This window comes from Micrasema longulum, unplaced genomic scaffold (genome assembly GCF_059751315.1).
Source record: "Micrasema longulum isolate JH-2025_06_02 unplaced genomic scaffold, ASM5975131v1 h1tg000744l, whole genome shotgun sequence".
Taxonomy (NCBI): Eukaryota; Metazoa; Arthropoda; class Insecta; order Trichoptera; family Brachycentridae; genus Micrasema; species Micrasema longulum.
Window position 1 is genome coordinate 371434 of NW_028277938.1, and position 23567 is coordinate 395000.

At 34.0% G+C, this 23567-nt stretch overlaps 1 protein-coding gene and 1 long non-coding RNA gene across 4 annotated transcripts in view; one reads left to right on the top strand and one right to left on the bottom strand.

The window, feature by feature from the left end:
* The window catches only part of Tet (Ten-Eleven Translocation (TET) family protein), a 102270-nt gene that overhangs the window by 69764 nt on the left and 8939 nt on the right, over nt 1–23567 (top strand). The window contains exons 1-2 of one of the 3 annotated variants that reach the window (XM_088230249.1): nt 8061–8652; nt 20581–20721. In XM_088230249.1, coding sequence (XP_088086375.1) covers nt 20698–20721 — 24 coding nt within the window. In that variant the 5' untranslated portion in view covers nt 8061–8652; nt 20581–20697. Of the gene's footprint in view, nt 1–8060; nt 8657–20580; nt 20722–23567 lie in introns of those variants that run through there. The other 2 variants (XM_088230248.1, XM_088230247.1) reach the window with 2 other exon arrangements.
* LOC148279247 (uncharacterized) lies at nt 15541–17785 on the bottom strand. Its single transcript, XR_015822944.1, has 2 exons — nt 16251–17785; nt 15541–15902 (listed from the first exon to the last, which is right to left on the bottom strand). It is a non-coding gene; the product is annotated as an uncharacterized LOC148279247 (long non-coding RNA).

Consider the following 23567-nt stretch of genomic DNA (forward strand, 5'->3'; position numbering starts at 1 on the left):
TTGTTTGTAGAATAGTTTGTAGAATAGAGTTTTATAGTAATAATTACGTTTTGTTAGTAGAGTAATAATTACTACCTAATGAACAGCTAAAACATTTTGATTTCTTATTACTGTGGGTACCCATTATAATAAATTAACAAATGATTTTTTTAATATTCAAACGTCCTAATTGACAATCATTAGGTTCCATGGTGAATTATTTTTATGTTTTATGGCTCTTTACTTATTTGTTTATATTCTTAATTATGGGGTTTTCCGGTGATATAGGGACCTCACTAGATAAGAGTTTTTATATTAAAGGTAAAGTATTCAATTAGTTATTCATTACGGAAGTACATCGATATTTTCGTAATCACTGAATCGGGTTTAATAGCGGGGAAAACACCGAATATAATTATTTTCCTCAAATGTCATATAAGTGATTAAAAATCTTACTTTTAACATTGATTTATTTTTTATTTCACTATTTCTGGAATGTAAAAAAGTTCACTGTTTCAGGTCCCGACTAGCTAGAAGTTTCCTGTGTTTAGACGTTTCTCTTTTCCTAAAAGCACTGCGAATTTAAACATCATAAGTAAATTTATAATGAGGATGTTTAGTGGTTTAAAAAAAAAAAATGTTAATAGACAAAGCTTTTTTTTCAATTTTTATGTATCGTAAGCGCTACGATCTTTTAAAGTTTTGTATTTCTGACATTAATCCGCGTCGCAAGGTCTCTTCCGCTTCTTCTCGGTTAGTTCTGTTGATTGGTCCATTGACGATTAGCAAACCGGAAATCTTAAACAACCCTCTTATCATTGGTTGATTCATATGAACAAGTGACGTCTTTCAAAGTTGTTCGTTTTCATTAAAATATTTTAAATTATTTTTTATTCATTTTCAAGAAACTTTGCTGTACAGTTTAATGCTTAAATTTTTACTGCGCGTAAGAAAATATTTTTTGTATTAAATTTTCCGTAGGCCTGAAAAAGGTACGAAACTAAATAATAACCCGTCGAATAAGTAATGTTTATGTTTTGAAAATGTTTTATACCACTGACGGTTAAGTGCAACAAGCAGTTCCCGAATTCATTTACCCTTTTGGGGATTATGACGTCAGCATCAGTCTAGTTAGAACTTTATGATAGGGATTAACAACAACGATATATCGTTGTTTAGCAGTATAAGGGTTAAATAAGAAATAAACTCTTGTTTTATCATCATAAAGTACGTTTGCTCGCCTTATGTTATAGTATGGTGGTCAGTACCATGATGTCCCGGGCTCCATTCCCGGCAAGGTTGGTTGTTTATCTAAATAACAGTAAATATTACAACAGAGATAAATAACATTATTAAGAACGGAATATAGAAGTATAGCCATTTGCAGGATTTATGAACTGTAAGTGATCACTTAAAGTTTAACATTTATGCAACTATAATGTGTGAACATTCATATTTCATTATTAATATTTTTCGTCCGCTGATTTTTGTAAAGTTCTGTGTCGGTGTTGTTATATGTACTCAGGGGATTAAATCCAGTATTTGTCTGCAAACATTCGGATAAAATATACTCAAAACATTGTTTACAAAATAGAAGTTCATTTTGTAAAAATGATCAGTTCAAGTATTTCAGAATAACTCTAGAAAAGGCGACACTACATATCGAATTACAAAATAAAAACTTACCCGAGTCACCGCAGTCGTTGCAAAAGAAATGTTAAAGCTCCAAAATGAAAATAATAATATAAAATAAAGGCTCCGATAAAAAGCCAATTAAATTCAATGTTCTTTAATCCGTGCAGAACAGAAAAAACGCTTACGAATCATTTCCGATAAAAAGAAAAATACGCTGGCTTTCTAAAAATCTATGACATTCACACAATTCAAAGAAAAAAAATCTCTAACAATTTCGTTTGTTCATGTATTAGTTTTTAAAATTCGAATCACTTTCAAATAGAAGTTTCAAAAAATATTGCCGATCTAATTAAGAACTTCGCTATACTTATCAACTTAAAAAAGTAATAATTGACGAAATAGGTACCTAATTCTAACCTGCACGTATTCTCGACTGTAGTGTGATAGAAAGCTGCCAGTGCATTTTTATGTATGTCATTTAAGAGGAATACTTACTCCAACAATTCTTTGAATATGTCCAAATGTTTGCAGACAGGCTAGGTTTCCTCCCTAGGAGGTCAATCGAATCTAAATTTGTTGCAACAGAAATGGAAAACACCTTTGAGAAGGGAATATGGAAGTCTAGGCATTTACAGGGTTTATGACCTGTCATTGGCTGGTTTAAGTGGCCACTTTACACATGCGTAACATTCACCATTCTGCCTATGTTAAAACATCCACATTTCCTCAACTCTCCCATCTGTTAATTTTTGCAAAGTAAAAGAGCTGAAACCTTTTTCACGTGGGTGAGATTCATCCGAGTGAACCAATTCACCTACTAGGCAACGCCCGAAAACAATTTTCCATTTTTATACATCTTCTTTTACCAGTTAGTTAATTCAACAGTTCTTTAAGCAGGTCCAAATGTTTGCAGACCTGCTGGATTTCCTCCCCAAATCAGCTAATGACACGTCATAAGCCCTGTAAATGCCTAGACTTAAATATTCCTTTCTCAAAGGAATACTTACTTATTAAGATATGTGGTGACAAAAAAATTGATGAATAGATATGACAAATGCTGCCCCAATATTGTGCGAAAAAGCAAACTGCATGTGCAAAACTATCGATCATATTTGTATACCGAACGTCCGAAGACAACAGATAAAACTGGCCGCTTTTTTGAGTTTTTGGATGGTTCTAGCTCCTCTAAGAAACAATTTATCAAGAAAGCAAAATGACATAAACACGCCAGTGATAAATATCTATGTAAAAAAGTTACTGCTCTAGTGGCATTATCCAGGAAGAAAATACGAGAATACGTTTTAATGAATAAAAGTCAGACCGCGTATCCTCTAATGAATTTGATTGTATTTACAAGTAAAACTTAATATTTATTTTGTTTTTCTGTTACAGGTAATTAAAGTATTTTTTTGTCACACACGATGCAATTTTTCTACTTAGCGTCGTTTTATTACTATGAAGGTTCGTTAGAGAATGTAAGCAAAGAAGGCAGAATAGAATTACCAGTTTATCGTTATACTGATTTATTTTTAATAACATATTATGATTTTTGTTACCCACTAAGTCTAGAGACTTGAGTGGGACACATATTTTTTTTAAACACGGTTATTATACACACAAGCATGCATAATGCTTACATTTAAAATACATTCATATTACCTTTTAACATACATATGAATTAAGAAGTACTAAAGAGAGTATTGATGTAATAACTTATATTTACATATAAGTTATTAATTTTAAAAATACTTGGTACACTTCCACTTATTTATTTTGACCAATTAGCGCTTTCACGAAGGATTAATTACCTTGGCCCTACCACTCAATCAAAGCTTGCTCAAAGAAACTTTACCTTCCTGTCTCCGAATTTGTTTTATCAACTTCCGGCAGCCATATAGAACTCCACAAATGCCAATGTATTTAAGAAAAATGTTTGCAATTGGTTGCTGCACATCGATAGGGACGAGGCTGTCAATTTTCAATCAAGTTCGAGATTAGCAATTAGCAAATATTGACTTATTAGATATTTTTATGTTTTTTCATAATGTATTTTTGTATTATTTCATTTGGTACTCACTCTTATTTGGCATAATATTATTTATTACCCCTATTTCTTACTATATAGTATAGAGTGAGTTTCTAGAAACCATATCTTAATTATCATTTCAATTATGTTTTTATATATTTACAGTATTTTTCTATTGATTTCAATGATACTATAATTTTATTAATATTTGATTAGTATGAATCTAAATTTGTATAATTCATATTTAAATATTTGTATCTGATTACCTTTTTATATAATATTTCTTGGAATTTTATTATTTATTACTTTTATCTTGTTTTTCTGGATTGTTATTCTATTTCATCACATGTCATTAAAATTTAATCTTATTATTTTTAAAATGTATTTTTTATTGCAAATTATTTTGGCTTGACACGGGCATAGCCTAAGACGCCTTAATAAGTTCATTTTATTTAAACAAGTGTAATTTTGAATGAATGAATAAATAAATAAATAAAATATTTGTGATAAAATAAACAAGTAAAATTTCATCATGATTACAACAAAATATTTAATAATTCCCATGAAATAACAATGGACGTATAGTCACGGTGTTCGAGTACCTACATAATATGAAATTATATTATGCGAGTTCCGTTTAAATCTGTATGCGTGTGGTATTAAAAAATACAATAATCGACTAACTAAGCTGAAAATATTTATTTTATAATGGCTGGCAGTTTCCAAAAAATATAAACAGAGAAGACAAACATTGCTTTATTGTATATCCAATAACCATTTTGTTGATATAAGCTAGATATTATATATCTATTTGAAGCTGATAATAATATGGAAATCTAGGTATTTAAAAAACTTGTTAAAAATCTGTCATCAGCTGTATTTCCTCCACACTTTCATTCTGAAGAACCATAGTGGGCCAACACGCATGTGAAATATAATTTTCGAATCAAGCATATATAGAGAACGGAAAAATGCCATTCGTGAATATGGAAGTAAACTACATATTTGGGAAGCAAAATAATTAATGTTACTCAGTGTGGAAAGTTATGACTTAACTTACCCGATGAAAGATCATAAGCTCTGTAAATGCCTTAACCTCTATATTCTCAAGGTCTTCATCTCTGATGAAAATATATCTTATATTCCGTCATGCGTCGGGGAAAAATTCAGAATTCGTTTGCAATGATTTGGACATACCCAGATGTTCATAATTCTTCTTTTCCTAGCTTTTTGGTATTATTAATCAAGAAATATCACTAGCTCATAGGTGTGTTTATAGTTACTTTTATTAACAGAATATCTCTCAACCATATCACTCTGTATTTGCATACATACCTCGCTTTCTCTGCATTCCAAGTCTTTCTCGGTCTTCCTCGTTATCTGCATCCATCAGCATTCCAAAAGTAAATCTTTTTAGCCGTTCTTTCGCCGCCCATTCACTCTACATTTCCAAACCAACGCAGAACTAATTTCTTAATTTTTTTGAGACTGCTTATAGTACTTATACTAGCCTTACATAATTCACGGATCTCGACATTAGTGCACTTATCATACGTAGTTTTAACACACATTCGCCTGAAAGATCGCATTTAGACAGCAACTAGTCTGCTTTCAACCTTCTTTTTCTAATTCCATACGTAAGGGTCGGCACCAGAACTCCAATATGAACGACATATCGCTATTTGCGACAAACATTTATTTAAAAAATACATGTGTTTGCATTTTTATGTTTAACCCAAATATCTTTATTTAGGGAACATTTTCAACAAGTTGTAAATAACTCGCTATTAGAAAATGGAAACCAAGTTGTTTAAGAGCAGGATTCGGACCTCGGACTCTAAACCGCGAGTCCGCGACAGTAGCCACAAGACCACAACCCGTTCCATTTTAACATATAATAATATATCAAAATAAACTCCCTAGTGAGATAATACATTACTTATCTACAATGATTAAAACACGTTAAAAATATTATTGAAAGAATTTTCATTTTAAAATGTAAAAATCGGCAAATAATTAGTTGGTTAAGAACATTTATTCATTTTTAGAGAATTGGTTTATTGACTTGGATCGCTTTATTTCAATTTTACATTTATTAAGAAATCGCGCTGCGTGAAAACTGAATCAAATCACGTTTAATAATCAAGTACTGAAAAAAGACATCAATGTTTTTTAAAATTCAAAATTTCTTCACTTCCCATGACGTCACAATGACCGAAAGCATTCTAAATTCTAATTGTAAATATTAGGTATGCATGATTTGTATTTAAATTTCGAAGATTTTGACGCGCCGCTAACGTTGTATAAGGTTTACTCTGTGATAATAAAACAAGTTATCTTTCGGAAAACTTCGGTTTCGGTCGGCTCGGGTACGAAGTCACCGTGGCTACGTTTTCCAAACGGTGAAGCCTTATAACTTATAATGCAAGTTCACTCGGTTAATTTTGTTATATATATTACCGTTAGAATCATAAAAAGTCGTATTATGATATTCAAAATCGTTGAATAACAAATAATTTATTAATACTGTTTTGTGTTATGGATCATGTTATGTTTTTCGGCAGAGCGATTTTTTTTCGGACAAAAGGCTTCAGTACAAATATTTTCTCTTCCGTAATTTTGTTTTGTGAAGTCGTTTTCATACAAAGTTAATATCATCAACATTTCCCCATCCACACCCAGTGGTGCATTGGGCACTGTGTTGGCGCTCCAATTGCAGAGTATCTTGATCTTATATTAAATGTTAGGTGATCAGTCTTACGATTCAGGTGCCAGTCCAGAAACTATGAAATGCTTCAGTGTAGAGCCACCTTATAAAACAATATTTGATGTCCATCTTGGCAGGAATCGAACGCAGGACCTCAAACAAGGTGCCGAACGCGTTAACCGATAACTAGAGGCGGGCTTATATCCACTCAGTTTCCTTTTTTAGAATTTTTACCTAAGAGTATCCATCAATTCGAAAGCACTCGTCCAGGGTTCTAGCTCTATTTCGCACACAGAACTGTATTCTTCATCCGTCTGGAAACAGAAAACGACGTTAACATACCTTATGTAAATAAGAAAAAAACATAAATAATATAATAGAATCTCAGGTAAAAAAAAGGGAAATCAAGTGGAAAAAAGTCCGTCTTGCTGTTGAGAGATTAGCACATTCGCGTACCATACTTGAGGTTTCAGGTTCGTTTCCTAGTAAGGTCCATATGATTTTTTTGTTTCAAAGGTGTTTATACACTGTAATATGTCATTGTCACTGAACGGGCGCCTAAAGCGTGAGGCTGATCACCCTACTTTATGCAACTAATGACCGAGGTACGTTACATTACCAATGCAGATGCATATGCTCAGGTGCGGATAGAGATTTATGGTGATGATTATTTACATAACAGGTAGGAACTTTATACCTACGCAATATTATGCATATTAGGTGCCCACCTCCGCGAAAGTTGCCTTAAGAGGATATGCGGTGGTAGTTTTTTTAAAATGAATATATATTTTTCTGTCACTCTCGCAAGACCTAAGCATCTGCAAAGATGCCTCTCTGATATTATGCGAAAAAGACAATTGCACGTCGGAATGATTATGCCTAGCAAAAATCGACAAAATCAAGGTTTCGCTATCCCGTTTTTCACACCCCAAATCGGAACCGATTTTTTTTTAGAAAGAGTATCAGAATAAACTTTTCTGTGTCCTTCGTTTTTCAAAATTATTTTTCATATTTGTGTACCGTACGAAGACGCCAGATAACACTGGGCGTTTTAATGGGTTTTGGATGTTCCTAGTAAAAGAAACAATTTATTAAACAAATAGAACTATAGAGATACACGCCAATGGTAAATATTTATCGTATGTAAAAATATCACTGCTCCGGTTCTATAATCCACGGAGAAAATATGGGAATACGTTTGTATGAAGAAAAGTCACACCTCGTTTCCTCTTAAGCTTTACCAGTTATTTCCCCATCTCTCTAGATTTCTAATTAAGGCACTCTGGTACCCGTGTCATGACGGTGGAAATGCAATCAAAGTTTTAAAACTCCGCTCTCAACAATTTGCATACGAATATTAAAATTTTCTAAGGTGGCAACGAAGGGGGATGATGTGTAATACGTTTTCCGTAAGGTAAAATTCGTATCAGTTTATTTGTAACTATTTTTTAAGAATTACTAAAAATTTTACACATTTTGAAAATGCTAAATTATATTTAGTAAAAAAAAATATTTAACGCGCTGCGAATGTTTATAATTCGTATTTTCAACATGGCGTTAGTAGTGGACTATCTTCAGCGTAATAAGCGCCGCGGAAGATAGCACGGAAAATAGTAAAAAGGTTCGGCTAAACAGGTACGAGGGTGACGGAATAGCGGCGCACTTTTCTTCGTGGGCGCGTTGTCCCGACCGTCTGGGACGGGAGCTGGCTGCGCGCGGGACCGCGGGGAGTGCGGAGTCGGAGCAGCCGTACCCCCGCCACCCGCGCCACCTCGCGCGGCACTGACGAACGTTTCCTTCTAGCGACGGGCGACGCAGTCCGCGAAGTTTTCTTCTATGCACGTTCACCGTTTTGAAAAGTTTGTCGAATATTTCCCGTGGCTTCGCGGCTTCACTCTCACGCGTGTGTTCCGGCGTTGCCAACGTAAACGCCGACAGTAGATATCCCTTTCCCGCCTAAAAGCTGATTATCGAATCACGTTCGAATTTTTGAATCGGTTCGTAGTAAAATCGTAAAATGCTCGCCAGGGGGGGAAATCGCGACATGTGTCAGCAATGAGAGAGCTGTCTAGTGATAGTAAATACAAATCGCGAATCGTGCGGGTTCGTTTTTCGGTAGTGATGTGCTAGGAGACCCTGAATACGTGTTTATAAATACCGCATTAATCGTCGTACCGGCGAATAAAAGGTTGAGATATTTTTATACTATTTGGTGATTCAGTGCGTCGTGTTGACATAACCTCTTTCGGTGCTTCGTAGCTTTATTTACTTGTGACATCGAATATCGCCCTATCGAGCAGTCTAGGTTGGTACGTATTTTACATTTTTCTGTTTAGTTTAATAAGTGGTAGGTATACTGACTGGAAGTAGATAATAATTATGTAATATTTACACGCGCGGAAGGTAGGTATCCGTGCGCGCAACTATTAACTACATACTACCGAGTACCTATAAGGCGATATTCTTAGCCGGGTACTAATTATTCCTACTTATTACTCATTTTCATGATCACGTCGTGTCTTACCCGCTTTTTCCTTGCCAGCGAAAAGTTTAGAGCGGATAATTTTTATTTAAAAATATAATTAAACCCGTTTACTTCAAATTTATGATTTTCACCGATTTTCTTTTATTTACTTACAGACTTGTTCAGTCCATTTAGTTACAGTAAAATACCTTTAATTTGTTAATATACAGGTACGATTAAAATAAACCACATCTTTAAAATTTAAAGCTAGGACAAAATTTAAAAAAAACGACTTTGAGGCGTGATCTGGTCTATTTTAGTGGTTGTTTAAATCTAGACTTACCCCAAAAAGTCCAGATCTTGTCTCAAGTTTACAATACTACGCAATCGGGACATCAGTACCTGCAAGCCATAGTTTGTGCTGTGCTGATCAAGGAATTAAGTTAAATGTTTAAAAAAAAATATAATTATCAAATACTTGAAGATGAACATGCCAAAAATAATCGGCGTGCGTGCATGAGAAGATCTATGAATGTGGAGGAAGCGAGGTCTGTATGCAAAGATATAGTGATATGGCGTTCTATCCTCTCTGCCTACCCCTACTGAGAAACGGCGCGATGGTTTGGTCTTGTTTTTCCGTTCTTTTTAAAGTGAATCAACTAACTTTCTGTGTATAAAAAATAATTATTCACGTTAATTTCCCTTACTAATAATTCTAAAATAGCTACCTCGTTTTCAAATCTGGGTATTTCTAACACATTCAATCGCGGGTTGGTGGATACATATTTTTAGAGTTTTTAAAAACCCGGTGATTACATTTAAATGGAAACGATGCGAACGAAAAGTAAATCAGTTTGAAACTTAATTAAATAATGTAAAAAAGTTATAATAAATCGTTCCAAATAATATATTATGATGCGTGTTGTAGCAAGTAGCGAGCTTAGTAGCGAAGTATTTTCACTATCCAAGTAGCCGCGCATTCGAGATAATGAAGAATTCTCACATAACGCATATCTCTAAATAATAAACAATGGAATACTCAAGTATCCGTCATTATATTTACAATACACGTCCGGAGGCACACGGGTGCATAAAAACCTGCACACCTGGGAATTCCGAAGAAATTTCATATTTCCAGAGAACGGTAGCTGCCCCCGTCAGAGTATTACCTAAAAATAATATCAAAAGGTTCGCAAACTTCAATTGCCTTTATTTAATGCGAGCTTATTTCCGCGCCGCTGATTTTCAATATGGTAGTGATATTTTTTATGGGTCATGGTTATACCTAATGCCTGCCTAGTTTGCCCGCAGGAAATAGGTTCCCCATTCCGATTCCGTTCAATAACAAAGTATGTTTTTCAGGCCGACCGTCCACGTCCACCTATTTACCTATCCGAAGCGAGGATTTTCAATAATTATATTTAGCAACGTATATACGAGCCCATTGCAGGTGAAGTGAGCCAACTGACGAAATGGTAAAACTTTTGTAATCAAATAAAAATGAAATGCGTAAATTGCAAAGCGTGGCTCTCAAGGCCTTCTACCTTAACCTTTTCTTGGAAGATCAGAGTGAAAATTATTTCTGAAAGCTTATTCTTCTTCTCGGTTGAGATCGATTAATTTGGTATCAGCTAAAAGCTAACTCCCGAGACTTTTGAGTTTCAGCTGTTCTTCCCTCTCCTTGGTGGTCTTCCGGGCAGACGGCAAACGGTCGAGATTTCGTGGGCAATGGTATAGGGGATTTTGGAGCTGTCCATTAATGGAATTATTGACGTCATCTCTCCATAATCTATTTACTATGCACTGGGTATCGCAATTCCGTCCCTACGATTGCCTTTAGTACATTCATCTCTGACGTTCTGAGCAGTTATTTGGTTTTTTTATTTAGTTTTTCTACTTGGTTTTTTGTATTTTTTTTTCTCTCCATCTATCCTCGCCTCTATTGTATACACCATGATCGGTCTGACACACGTTTTGTATATCCAAATTATGTTTCTAATAATCATGTGTTCATTTTACTATACGACATTTCTTAGGCATCCAGATGTTTACTAACTGAGATGGATATGTCCTCATCATCACTATGGCTGCATCATCTGCATGGCATGTGATGTTAATGACCTTATCTACTTTTTTTTTTTTTAAAGATTCACTACTATTTTTTTTTATTCTTGAAAGCGTTTTTTTAAATATATTTATTCTGCTTGTGTAAGGAAAGGTTTTTGGCGTACATATTGTTGTGCTATATTTACTTATAAAGGTGCTAAACTTGCTTTGTTTCTTTGTTCTCAATGTGTGTTATTTTTTTTAATCTTAACATTATATATGTCCCGAATTGAGTTGTAACTCCCGGGAATGTAATTCAACGTATTATACTTGTAAAATACTTTGTATTATATGATGTATAAATAAAAAATAAATAAAAGTTTAAATATGAGCTTTTTGCCTATTTAAAAATATTAACACGGATGTTTAGTACATAAAGGACCAGGAAAAACAGATTGTGGATTATACTGATTACAGAAACGCAATATAAGCAATTAGTTTACTCCACCATTAAAATGTCAGTTAGTTCACTGAAGTGAGCCTGCAATACTATATTATAATGTGTATTCCAACAAACGGAGAACATCCTTGGTCTTGTTGTGATGACAGGGCGTCAGCTATGTAAATACCTGACTAAAGTCTACATAGGTATCTGTAGGCATAATAAATGTCTGAGTTGGATCTAAAAGGGCCGATGTCGTAAATTGTAATATTACAGGAAAAAAGTCATTACTTACTTGTGGCTATTATAATGAACTCTTATATGTTTTTTATTTTATTAATATTCGTCAAAATTAATATTAATAGTAAAGTATATATGTTTTCTTACTGACATCGACCTTCTACAAAATGTTTGCAAGAAAAATGTGAAATCTCACATCAGCTCTTTTAGATCCAAACTACAGAAATAATACGATAAGTTAGGCATTAAAAAAAATATTTTATGTTGTGAAAATTTATTAAAATAAAGCCGTTTGTGAATACATCTTAGGCAGATAAGCAATGAAGTTCGTGCAGTAAGTATTTATTATTTATTGTAAGCTTTGAATACTCATTTCAAATCAAATACATGTGGCCAGAAAACCCGAATTGAGAGGTGAAAAGGCCATATTTTTTTTTTTAAATCAAATACATAGAAGCTATTTAATAAGTTTTATTGCGGACATAGAAACTTACTGAAGGTAAAATGATGGTGGTGTAGTACTAATTACATACTATCTGATCTAGATTTCACTCCGAGATCTTACAAATAGGTCATCATCATCAAACCCCTATCCGCACCCGATGGAGCACTGCATTCTTAAATAAAATGCGTCGTATCTCGTTACAGGAAGGCAAGGCGATCGGTCTCACGCTTCGGGGAAGATGAAATACTTCAGTGTATAACCACTTGTAAAAACAAATATTTAATTTCAACCTTCCCAGGAATCGAACTCGGGACCTCAAGCATAGTAGGCTAATGCGCCAACCACTACACTACGAGGCGAGCGTTTCTCCACTCGATTTCCTTTTTCAGGATTACCTGAGAGCAGCCACCTCTACCTATTCTGGTTCTATTTCACACACAGAACTGTATTCTTCATCCGCCCGGACACATGCTGAATTCTAAACTCTGCTCTCCATGAACTCTTGATTAAATTCTTAAATGTATTTTTAACCTTAGCAAAAATGGAAAAGTAAAACGATTTTAAAAGGGACGTATTACGAAAGATGTTGCGAGAGCGATGAACTCGGTTATTGGTCTACAAAACTGAGTATCAACCTGTTATTTTATTGGAAATCTTTGTAAAACTGTTTTTAAAGCTGAGTGGTGATTACTGATATTACCTATTTGAAAAAAATAATTATGAAAAATACAATTCTCGCTTTTTGCTTGTGTCTGTATTTTTTATCGTTTAGTCTGTATGATAAATGTATTTATTTTAGCTGTGTTATTTATATAATTTATTTAACTTATAAGTAATAAATAAATTTCAGTAAATAAACATATTATTTTCAGTAGAAGATACAATGGCGCTAAGTGTGGAGGCGCGTGTATACAGATTTACGATAGCAAGATGTACGATGTATAGGTCAGGGATACAATACGACATGACGTGTGGCGCTCTACTCACGTCTTGCGTCTTGCCACATATACAGGGTGGCCGGAGAAGTGACGTTCAAAGGGAAAATATAGGGGTCTCATATTGAGGGGTATCCGAATCACCCCCATGTATGTTCCCCGATTTTGCGTAGTTTTCGAGTTATATATTTTTTAATTTCTGGAAGGTTTTTTCAGGATTTTTTTTTGTAACTCATTTGTTTCAAATTGTACTTTCACGCATAAAATAATAAGTTTCTAACGTCAATGGAAGCTACAAAAATTTTGACCTAAAATGCGGAATTTAAGTTCGTGCGAGTCAGACTTTATCTAAAAATACGATTCCTTAGTTTCTGAGTAACTTTAGTACTGCGTTTGACTCTAAGCTTTTGTAATAACACAAAAGAAGTAGTACTTAATAGGCTTTTATTCGCTGAGATCGGCCTTTAAAGATACTGAGGTGGAAGTCTCCTCAGTCATTTTCACATTGTGTTTACTGCTACTCGTGTCGTTATTTTGTCTCTAACAGTTATTTTTGTTAGTTTACACACTTTCTATCATAATTGTCCTTAGGAATTTTCCACCTCAGTATCTTCGAAGGTCAGCATATAGTAGCCTTTTAAGTACTACTTCTTTTGTATTATTACAAAAGCTTTGAGTCTAACACAGTTTTTTTAAGTTACTCAGAAACTAAGGAATAGCCTATTTTAAATTTTAAGTTGAAAGTTCAAGTCTGACTTGCTCGAACATAAATTTTGCATTTTAGGTCAAAACATTTGTAGCTTCCATTAATGTTACGAAGCTGATTATTTTATGCGTGAAAGTACAATTTGAAACAAATGAGTTACAAAAAAAATCCTGAAAAAAACTTCCAGAAATTAAAAAAAAAACCGATCTGGTCGAAAACTACGCATAATCGCGGAACATACATGAGGGTGATTCGGATACCCCTTAATATAAAGCACCTACATTTTTCCTTTGGACGTTACTACTCCGGCCACCCTGTATATTTACAAGTAATACTCAGAATACTTGTAACTTTAGTATCAACGGTCAATAAGCAGCGATGCGAGATGTATATTGTTATTGTGATTATTATCACTCACTCTGTGGTGGACAGTACAAAGTAGCGTTTACACGGGGACAATGAAATGAACGTAGTTGTGCAGAAAGCAGCCAGTCCACAATTGTGGAAAAATGGATATTGGTGCTATCGGGTGCAGTAAGGTCAATTCTATGTTCTGCTAAAAACAGCCTGTAATAATCACCCTCTGAAAATAGTGTTGATCACAAAATCGACATTTCTCAATTTTCAGAACACCCACAGCGCTAGAAAAATCTTACGGCATAGATGCTGATTGGAAGATTAATGCCTCCAGAAATGTAGTTATCTGAAATAAATTAAAGTGGATAATACATAAGTATTTTAATTTTATAAATTCATTAATTTGAAAATACCTGTAATAAAAAAATATGTTTTAATACAGAATGTCGCCTCATAGGTTCAAAGTTTGAATAAGGTATCACTCAAAATTAGACCTGGCTGTTTTCTGCAAAATGCATATTTTAGGTTGTGTGAAACTTTAAAAAATCATCGAAATTCCTTAAACACATAATCAAATTAGTTTTAAAATTACTGTAACAAACTTATTAAGCGATTCTTTACAATTAAGTACTCTAATATAAATGTAAAATATCATGTTCAATACATAATGACAAAACATGCATCAGAGTTTTGCTAGGGCTGGCTGTTTTCTGCACATCTTGGGTTGTGACGTCAGCCAGACTTTAAAAATCATTAAAAGTGGTCAAATACCGAATTAAAATGTTTTTTGTATTTTAATAAAAATGAATGTATGCATTATTTATCATTTGTCAAAGTTAAATTTTTTTTAACTGTTGTATAGATTTGATTACTTTTTTTGATTTGATTTGATTTGATTAATTTGACACTCTTTTCAGAAAAGTGCTATTATCTCAGTTTCACTTCTCTATGGCTAGCTCCTTTCTGCATAACTAAGTTCAAATATTGTCCTGTCCCAGCATCGGACCTATGCTGCCGTCAAAAGCAAAAAGGCAGCTTCTTGTCAAAAAGCACAAAATGAGTATGATGTAATGTTCTACAAGAAATTTTTAACCATCTTTATATATATAATTCCTCTGTACGTGTGATGTCACCGTACTACTCCTAAACGGCTTAACAGATTTACGTGCGGTTTTCAGAGAAACATAGATCTTTGCGCTGTGCGTGTTCGTAGATATTAAAATATTCAATTGAATATGTAAAAAATAAGTTAGGAGCATAAATGTTTAATTCATCGATCTACCAGGGTTGCATTCAAGGAGAATGCATTTGCAAAAAATTGAAAGATGTTGTTTTTTTGTGTATAAAAAAAAGTTTGTTTTTAAATGTTTACAAACAGCATTTGTTTTTTGTGGATCTCAATCAGATTCTTTCCTTAAATTCCTTATAATTTCTACCCATTTGTTTCTTTTTATTGGATTTTTGGTATCACTATAATAATATTAAGTTCGATACATTTTTAAAAATCGTATTCCTACATAAGTACACCCCTTTGTTGGTGAGACGACCGGAGTTTGACGTTTGCAAAAAGAATGCTATATTTGAAAGAATATTTATTTTATGTTTTGGAATTTAATCACAAACAAGTAGTTAGGTACCTACTTATCAATGAAAAGTATTTTTTCAAGCTAATAGCAGGGAAGCCAACGTTCGGGCAGGGCAACGTCTGGCGGGTCCGCTAGTTGTAGCAATGAGCTGTAAAAAAATATTTCAGTACAAAAAACCATATAATGTTTTAAAGATTTTTAAGAAACATCACGGGATTACGTCGGGGAGATCCGACAAGGCCCCAGAAGAAGAAGAAGAAGCAATATCACAATATCTACAGCAATATCTATATCTATCTAAAATAAAGTAAAATAAATGAATAAATTATAAACTCTAATAAAAAAACAGAATTTTGGAAAAAAATTGATCGGAACCAGCATGAACACAATCACAATACTAGAGAAAAGAACAAAATTAGACTTCCATTTAGGAAAAAGGCAATGTCACAAAATTCAATTTTATTTAAAGCAATTAAAAAGTATTACGAAATGGAAAAAAATATTTATGAAGAAAAAAACATCAAAATTTAAAATAATGGTCAAGACATATGTGATAAACAATTTATAAATTAAATATATTTGCAATGTTATTATTAGAACACACATAACAATATGTATGATATGTGTGCCCTATTTTAAGATTTAAATAAAATAAAATAAAAATATATATAAAAAATATCACAATATCTACTCCATAATCAAAAACTCAGTGTAGATATGACACACACAGGTTTTATGCTTTAGACACATAGGACTACTGTTTTTACTTAAAATAACTACATGTTCAGATTTTATTTGTACAACTATCTAAAAATGAATACATTACATTTACTCGTATGATTATTTACATTTTTTTTAAATTTGCTTAAAGTTGATAAATAATAAAAAGCGTGATATCGTATGACTTTTGCAAATAACCTCTTTTTACTTATGATGGCAGTATTGTCCTATTGTATTAGTAAGATTAATTACCTAATAAATATTTAAATTTTGGGGCCATTTCCAAATAGTCGAAAAAAACTGTACTTGAAAACTGAAATCCAGCCACGAAGCTGTGTTCGAACCTCGTACCTCTGATCCGTGAGTTCGCTGCACTACCAGGGGACTACGATCCGGTACATACTCGTATACTATCATAATAATTAATAAGTAGAAGGCCAAACTGCTCACGGCTCGTGGCGTTGTCCACATAATTAAAATATACTGTGCTAGGTGTTAGCACAAGTAATGTCAGTTTTTTTCCAAATTGAAAAATAAGTACCAAAAGTAGAACAACATGATAAATGTTATATAAACATACGTCATTTGAAAGAAAAATTTCTGCTTTAAAATATATTGTGTTTGCTTTTACGTTACATGCATTGTTTTATTTGATTACTAGCCCTCAAAATGGAATGTCAAGTAGACGAAAGTGAGCATTTCCGACATCTTCTTCTGTTCGCGTTCAGTCGAGAGAATAAAGCTGTCGAAGCTGCTTGCGATATTTGCGCAGTGTACGAAGAAGATGCTATGAACTATCGATTCGTTTGTTGTAAAATAATGAAGGAGAATACGCTATTGACTACTTTGTTGGGTCCGATCACAACTTATGTTTACACCCAATACATACATTTGTATATAAGTAGTACATAGCACATTCGTTAAGTACACTATCGCGTGATTATAATCGTCAATTGATGTCGCTAGTTACAACACGTAGCCCGTAGGTACCGTAACACTACTGCACATAATAACGGACGATGGTTATTGCGTTTTCTGTGTATCGCAGTTTTTATTCGAACACCTGGGCCCCTATTACAATGGGAAGTTAACAGAGTCATCTTCGACTGTCTATAAAGAAAAACCGATATTTGTGTACAAAAAATAGTATATTTACATGAATATTTAAAGTATCTTTGTCGGTAACCTATAATTGAACATGTTTAGAAGAAAAAATTGTACGCATATTCTGCTTTTCATACAGAAAACTTAATTTTACTTTGCAGATAAAATTAAAGATACATTTTAACTTCCCATCAAAACTCAAAAATTAATAAAATCAGCATAACTCCTTAGGATAAAAATGAACAAAAATGTAATCATTTATTACATACTCAGATCGATTAGATATTCATTAAATGATTCTTCATTTGTACGCCTTTTTGCACCACAACAGGCCAGTCCAGTTTTCAGTCGCACAGAAAAAACAATCAGACCCAAATTGCAAAAGAAAAAAAATTCAAACAGCATCCACAATATGTCAAAATTATCTACTACATTCAAACAGCGCGTTTGAATGTTTGACGGGCTATATTAATGTGTTAGTGTCTGTATATAAACCAAGTGAACATACAAATTCCGCTTCTGTCAGTCGCGCACTAGAATATTGTATTAAAAAACCTTTCTATCGCGCACACATACAAAGGCCACTGAGAGGAAACGCTGGCCGACTTCTTCATTTAACGTGTCCCATATTTTCTTCCCTGGATTATGGTGACGTAGCGGTGATTTTTGATACACTATATTTACCATTCGCGTGTCTCTATCGTTTTGCTAAATTATTTCTTATGGGAGCTAGGACCATCCGGGGCCCCGATTGTGAACGGCCATCTTCATCGGTATATACTGAGACGGTATAAACTAATATCGATATTTATGTACGAAAGTTTGTATATTTGTATGAAAATTTAAAGTACCTTCGTCGCTAACCGGTAATTAAACATGTTTAGAGAAAAAAATTGGAAATGGATTGTATTTTTCATACAGAAAACTTAATTTTAGATACAATTGAAGATACATTTTAACTTCCCATCAAACCCAAAAAAGCGCCTTGTTTTATCTGCCGTCTTCGGACGTACGGTAGACAAATACGATAAATGATTTTCAAAAACAGAAAATGTGCATAATAAATTTTCTTACGATACTCTTAATATATCATATCTTTCTCGGCCTTCCTTGATTTCTACACCCATCAACATTAGCATCGTAAATACTTCTCCCGTTATTTCGCTGCCCATACACTCTACATGTCCAAATCAATGCAGCAGTCTTTTCCTGATTCTTTTTCTGTCAATAATGCTTGTCTCAGCCTTACATGATCTCTAAGTTTTCTTACTTTTAAATGTATTTCATTTGAAACAAACAACAACAATCGAGTTTCAATTTTGGGGAGCGGGAAACGGGACAGCGAAACGTCGATTTTAGTTAGGCGTAATCAGTCCGGCGTGCAGTTGTCTTTTTCGCACAATATTAGGAAGGCATCCGCGAAAGAGTGAACGAAAATTCAAATACCTATTCATAAATTTTCTCCTTAATCATTTGCATTTTCTTCGTTTTCTTGAATTCAAATTCGGTTTTCGTTTGTTATCTCCAGAAATTCGTCTTTCGGCGTACTTATTACTTATAAATAATAAAAAATCCACTTTAGGATACTAGTAATGGCAGACTTGCCCTTGTTCAGAGGATAGCCTACACAATAAATATAATATGTACATTGTCGCTACTGGTACAATTATATTTGTAAAGAATACCTCAGCACTCCGAAGGACATCTTGTAATGATGAATTGAAGAGTGAAGTTGTCACGGAGACACGCGGCGTGTTGCTCCGTGTAAAGACGAATAATCGGTCGAGTATTACGCTATTAAAATCTGTAACCTGCTTGCGCTGTCCATCAAAATAATATGTAACGAGAAAATATATACAAATGGAAAAATACATTGTGTCATTCGGCCAAACCTATTTTGAAATATCTGCTTCATTGTATTACTGTACATACGTTATATAAGTTAATGTACAGATTATTATCAATTTAAAAATATGTTTTTGTGATTCAAATAATGCATAAGTACAGACAAACAGAGCTCTTAAGCTGATTATTACAAAAATGGCGCTATAAAAATTATCCATAATACGGTGAAAAATTAATGATAGTATTTATGGCGTTTTTAAATTAAAAACATTGGGTGATAATATTTTGATATTTTGTAAATTTTCTGTCTATACATGCTTTTTCAGGGCTAGACCGTGAAACTTCAGATAAACATTCCTCATGGTAAGCTTTAAAAAAAATCCTAATATTTTTTTTCCAAAAAGTCATTAAAAAAATATAATCTCAAATGGAGCAAATCTTTCATTTCTCGGACTAGCATCCTACCCCTCCCAGGCAAAAAAATTGCGACAAAAACGTATTTGACCATCGAAGCGATACGCACCAGACGCGGACAAGGGAAGCGGCTGGGTAGGAGAGGGGTAGGTGTTTGTGGAGGGACTGCTTGTCGGAGGATTTAAGGATTTACTATATTTTGAGATTACAATTTATTTTTTTGAATGACTGGAAATTTTTTTCAAAGCTTACCATGAGGAATGTTCCTCTGAAGTTTCGTGGTCTGCCCCTAAAAATCCGTGTATAATAATGTAAGGTTTTTTGAGTAGGTAAAAAAAGACATGATTTTGACTGATTTTGCCTAACTGAAATCGACAAAATCGTAGTTTCGCTGTCTCGTTTTCCGTACCCCAAAACTGAATCGATTTGGTTTTTTTTTAAGAAAGAATATCAGAATGGTATCAGCACGATTTCTGTTTTTAAAAATTATTTACCATATGTATACCGTACGTCCGAGGACGGCAGATAAAAATGGGCGCTTTTATGAGTTTTTGGATGGTCCTAGCTCCCATAAGAAACCGTTTAAGCTAAAAAGATGGAGACTTTCCAACGGTAAAAATTTATGGTGTGTAAAAAATCGTTGCTCTAGTGCTATAATCCAGGGAAAAATACGGGAATACGTCGGCGTTTTCTCTTAAGCGCGAAATTCGGAACGTATGAGTGCATCGGCAAAGAAATATCGCCGATTCCGATATTATCATCCTAATCCCTAGTGATAAAGTTCGGCCGTCACATGAACTGATTCGCCTTGATCGGTTTGGCCAGTGGCGTGGTTTGGAGTTTGAAGTTTGGAGACAGGAGTGCAGATAGTAGATAGGCGGGATGTGTAATGTGTACCTAAATGAGTAACAATGCCGTTTGTGTTCCAGAGCTATCGCGGGCGCAAGTCCTCCCTACTGGGGTCAGCAGGCGCGCCCGCCCCCCCGGCCAGCACGCCCCCGCCGCGCTCCCCCGCGCCCGGCTCCAGCCCCCTCCCCGCGGCCGGCATGAAGCAGGACCACCACCCCGCGGTGAGTACCCACTACCCACTACCCACCCCCGCCGCAACTATAGTGCCGCCAACTTATCTGTAGAACCGACTTTATTCGAACTAACGACACCGTTTTGGAAACGAGGTTCGATTATTCCGCTATTAGATTCTGTTCAGCTTTTGACACGGTAAAGCTCTTATATTTTTACGGCTTTTCGGATACTGCTGATATTTTTCTAAGTTATCATGTCGTGTGTTGTTCATCAGTCCAGATGATGGACTAATTAACTGTGTTGTACACAACCTGAAATTTCGAGGAACTACCATTCTCAAAGTTCACAATAATATTCTGTTTTTATGCCATAATATTTTGAGCACATTTAAATGTTCATAGAATTGTACTGGATTGAATCCCCATGGAATATCACCATATATACGGATAATTGTAAAGGGATTACGTAAGCCAATGACAGATCGTAAACCCTGAAAATATCTAGAATTTCATATTCCCGTTTTAAAAATGTTTCTTCGCCTCTGATGATATATCTGTCAATCTAAATGTCACTTTGAAAATGCAATTTTCTATCCATAAATTTGGAATAATCAGTGACAGGTTTCATCGCTTTCGCGGCATGTCCGAGACTAGTACCTTTATTATGATATTCGATGTATTTATGAAGACACCAGGCTCGAATATGTCGCGAAAGCGAGGAAACAGGTCACTGGTTACAATGACACCGAGAATTTTCACTGACTAATGCTTTGAGAATATTTTTTAAGGGTATTTGAAACGGATATATTATTTTTATAAAATTGCGTTTTGTAATATTGGGGTAGTTTTCAGAAAGGTACAGTTCAACACAGCTGTCAATTGACTCTACTGTGGCGCCCTCTTCAACTCTACAGATAAGTTTGTTGGACTGTAACTAGACCTATACACACGTACAGCGTGGGTAGTGTACATTCACATGTATTGCTGTTTACTTACCTATGTCCTTTCTCCCGTCTCCCGTCTGGAGTGCAATCTTAGAGTTCATCAACTCTACCTGCTTTATATCACCAACTTTAATAATAATGCCATTCATTATATAAATGAATCTATGTATATCCAGGACCATGGACAAATGAATTAACGGTTAAAAGAATAATAATAATAATCAAAGTTTTTTGACAAAAATAACAATAACTTTATCTACTACATAAACACTTAGGTAATAGATTTCTCTGGATCATGTCTAGTCTGCCTAACTAGGTACAACCTGTTTTAAGGCAGACATTTTTATGCAAAAATAAACGTACTTGTCAATATACTAAACAGTTATACAATATTAATTTATTAGGAATTTATTTTTAGTAAATTTTCCGATTTTTCTCGACCTAAATCCAGTAACCATTTTTTTACAAATTTGTAAAATTGAATCCGGGTCATGGTTTTGCAATCTTTGAGTAACATATTGAATATTTTTGGGCCCAGAAACCTGAAATTTCTTTGCCCGAATTCAGAGTTTGTGATAGACCCCATGACCCATCCTCTAGTTTGACTTCTGGTAGTGCGGGAGTGTTCCTTTTGGGATTTGATAGAATAGTTTACTTTCACAAACATTATTATTCTAAAAATATATAATTGTCTTATATCTAAGATCTCGAATTCCTCAAATAACTTGACGCTGGGGTACATGAAGGGCTTTTTTAAAAGTATTTTAATGATTAACAAATTACAACAGGGATGGAGAATACCTTAAATAAGGGAATATGGAAGTCAAGGGATTTACAGGGCTTATGACCTGTCATTGGCTGGTTTAAGTGGCCACTTTACACACTGAGGGGGTGAAATCCAGTCTTTTGTCTATGAACATTTGGACAAACTCAAATATTGTAATGAAACCAACTGGTCCAAGAAGAAGTTTAAAAATTGAAAAATTGTATTCAGGCGTTGCCTAGTATGTAAAATAATTCAGTCAGATGAATCTCTTCACAACAATAAAGGTTTCAGCTCTTTAACTTCACTAAAATCAACAGATGGAAGAATTGAAGAAATATGGATGTTCAAACATAGGCAAAATGGTGAATGTTACACAGTGTGTAAAGTGGTCACTTAAACCAGCCAATGACAGGTCATAAGCCCTGTAAATGCCTTGACTTCCATATTCCCTTATTTAAGGTATTCTCCATCCCTGTTGTAATTTGTTAATCTTAATGACCCCCGAGGGGGTGAAATCCAGTCTTTTGTCTATGAACATTTGGACAAACTCAAATATTGTATTTTAATGATTGATTTTTGAGCAGATTCGAGAGTTTTTAATATTGATTCATTAGTGCCTCCCCATCCTATTATGCCATAAGTTATAATTGAATTACATAAAATAAAATTTAGTTGCTTGAGTTTAATTAGGGATAAGATGTTACGTATTGACTTAAAGATATGGGAAAGTTTTCTAATTTTTTGTGTTATATATTCGATGTGTTCTGTCCATTTAAAATATTTATAAATCGACATATTTATTCATATCTTAATTTTTATGAATGAGAAAGTTGTGTTGTCTTAGGCATTTTCAAATCATATTAAACAACTGTAAAACTGCCAATAAAAAAATCCTAAAATAATTTTATTATAATTTTACCTATTTCAGATTCTTATAAAATAACACTTTTTGACTTTTCGGCATCGATGAGGAAATTCAGTGTTTTTTTTTATTTGTTATTAGACTATAAACTAAGCCAATTTTTTTTTATGTATCGTATTATCAGCGCTATAATTTTTTAAAGTTTTGAATTTTTTTAATTACCCCGCGTGTGACGTCTCAAGTTCTTTTCTCCTTCTTCTCGATGAGTTCTGATGATTAGTCAGTTAACTTACGTAAACGGGAAATATATCACTATCATTGG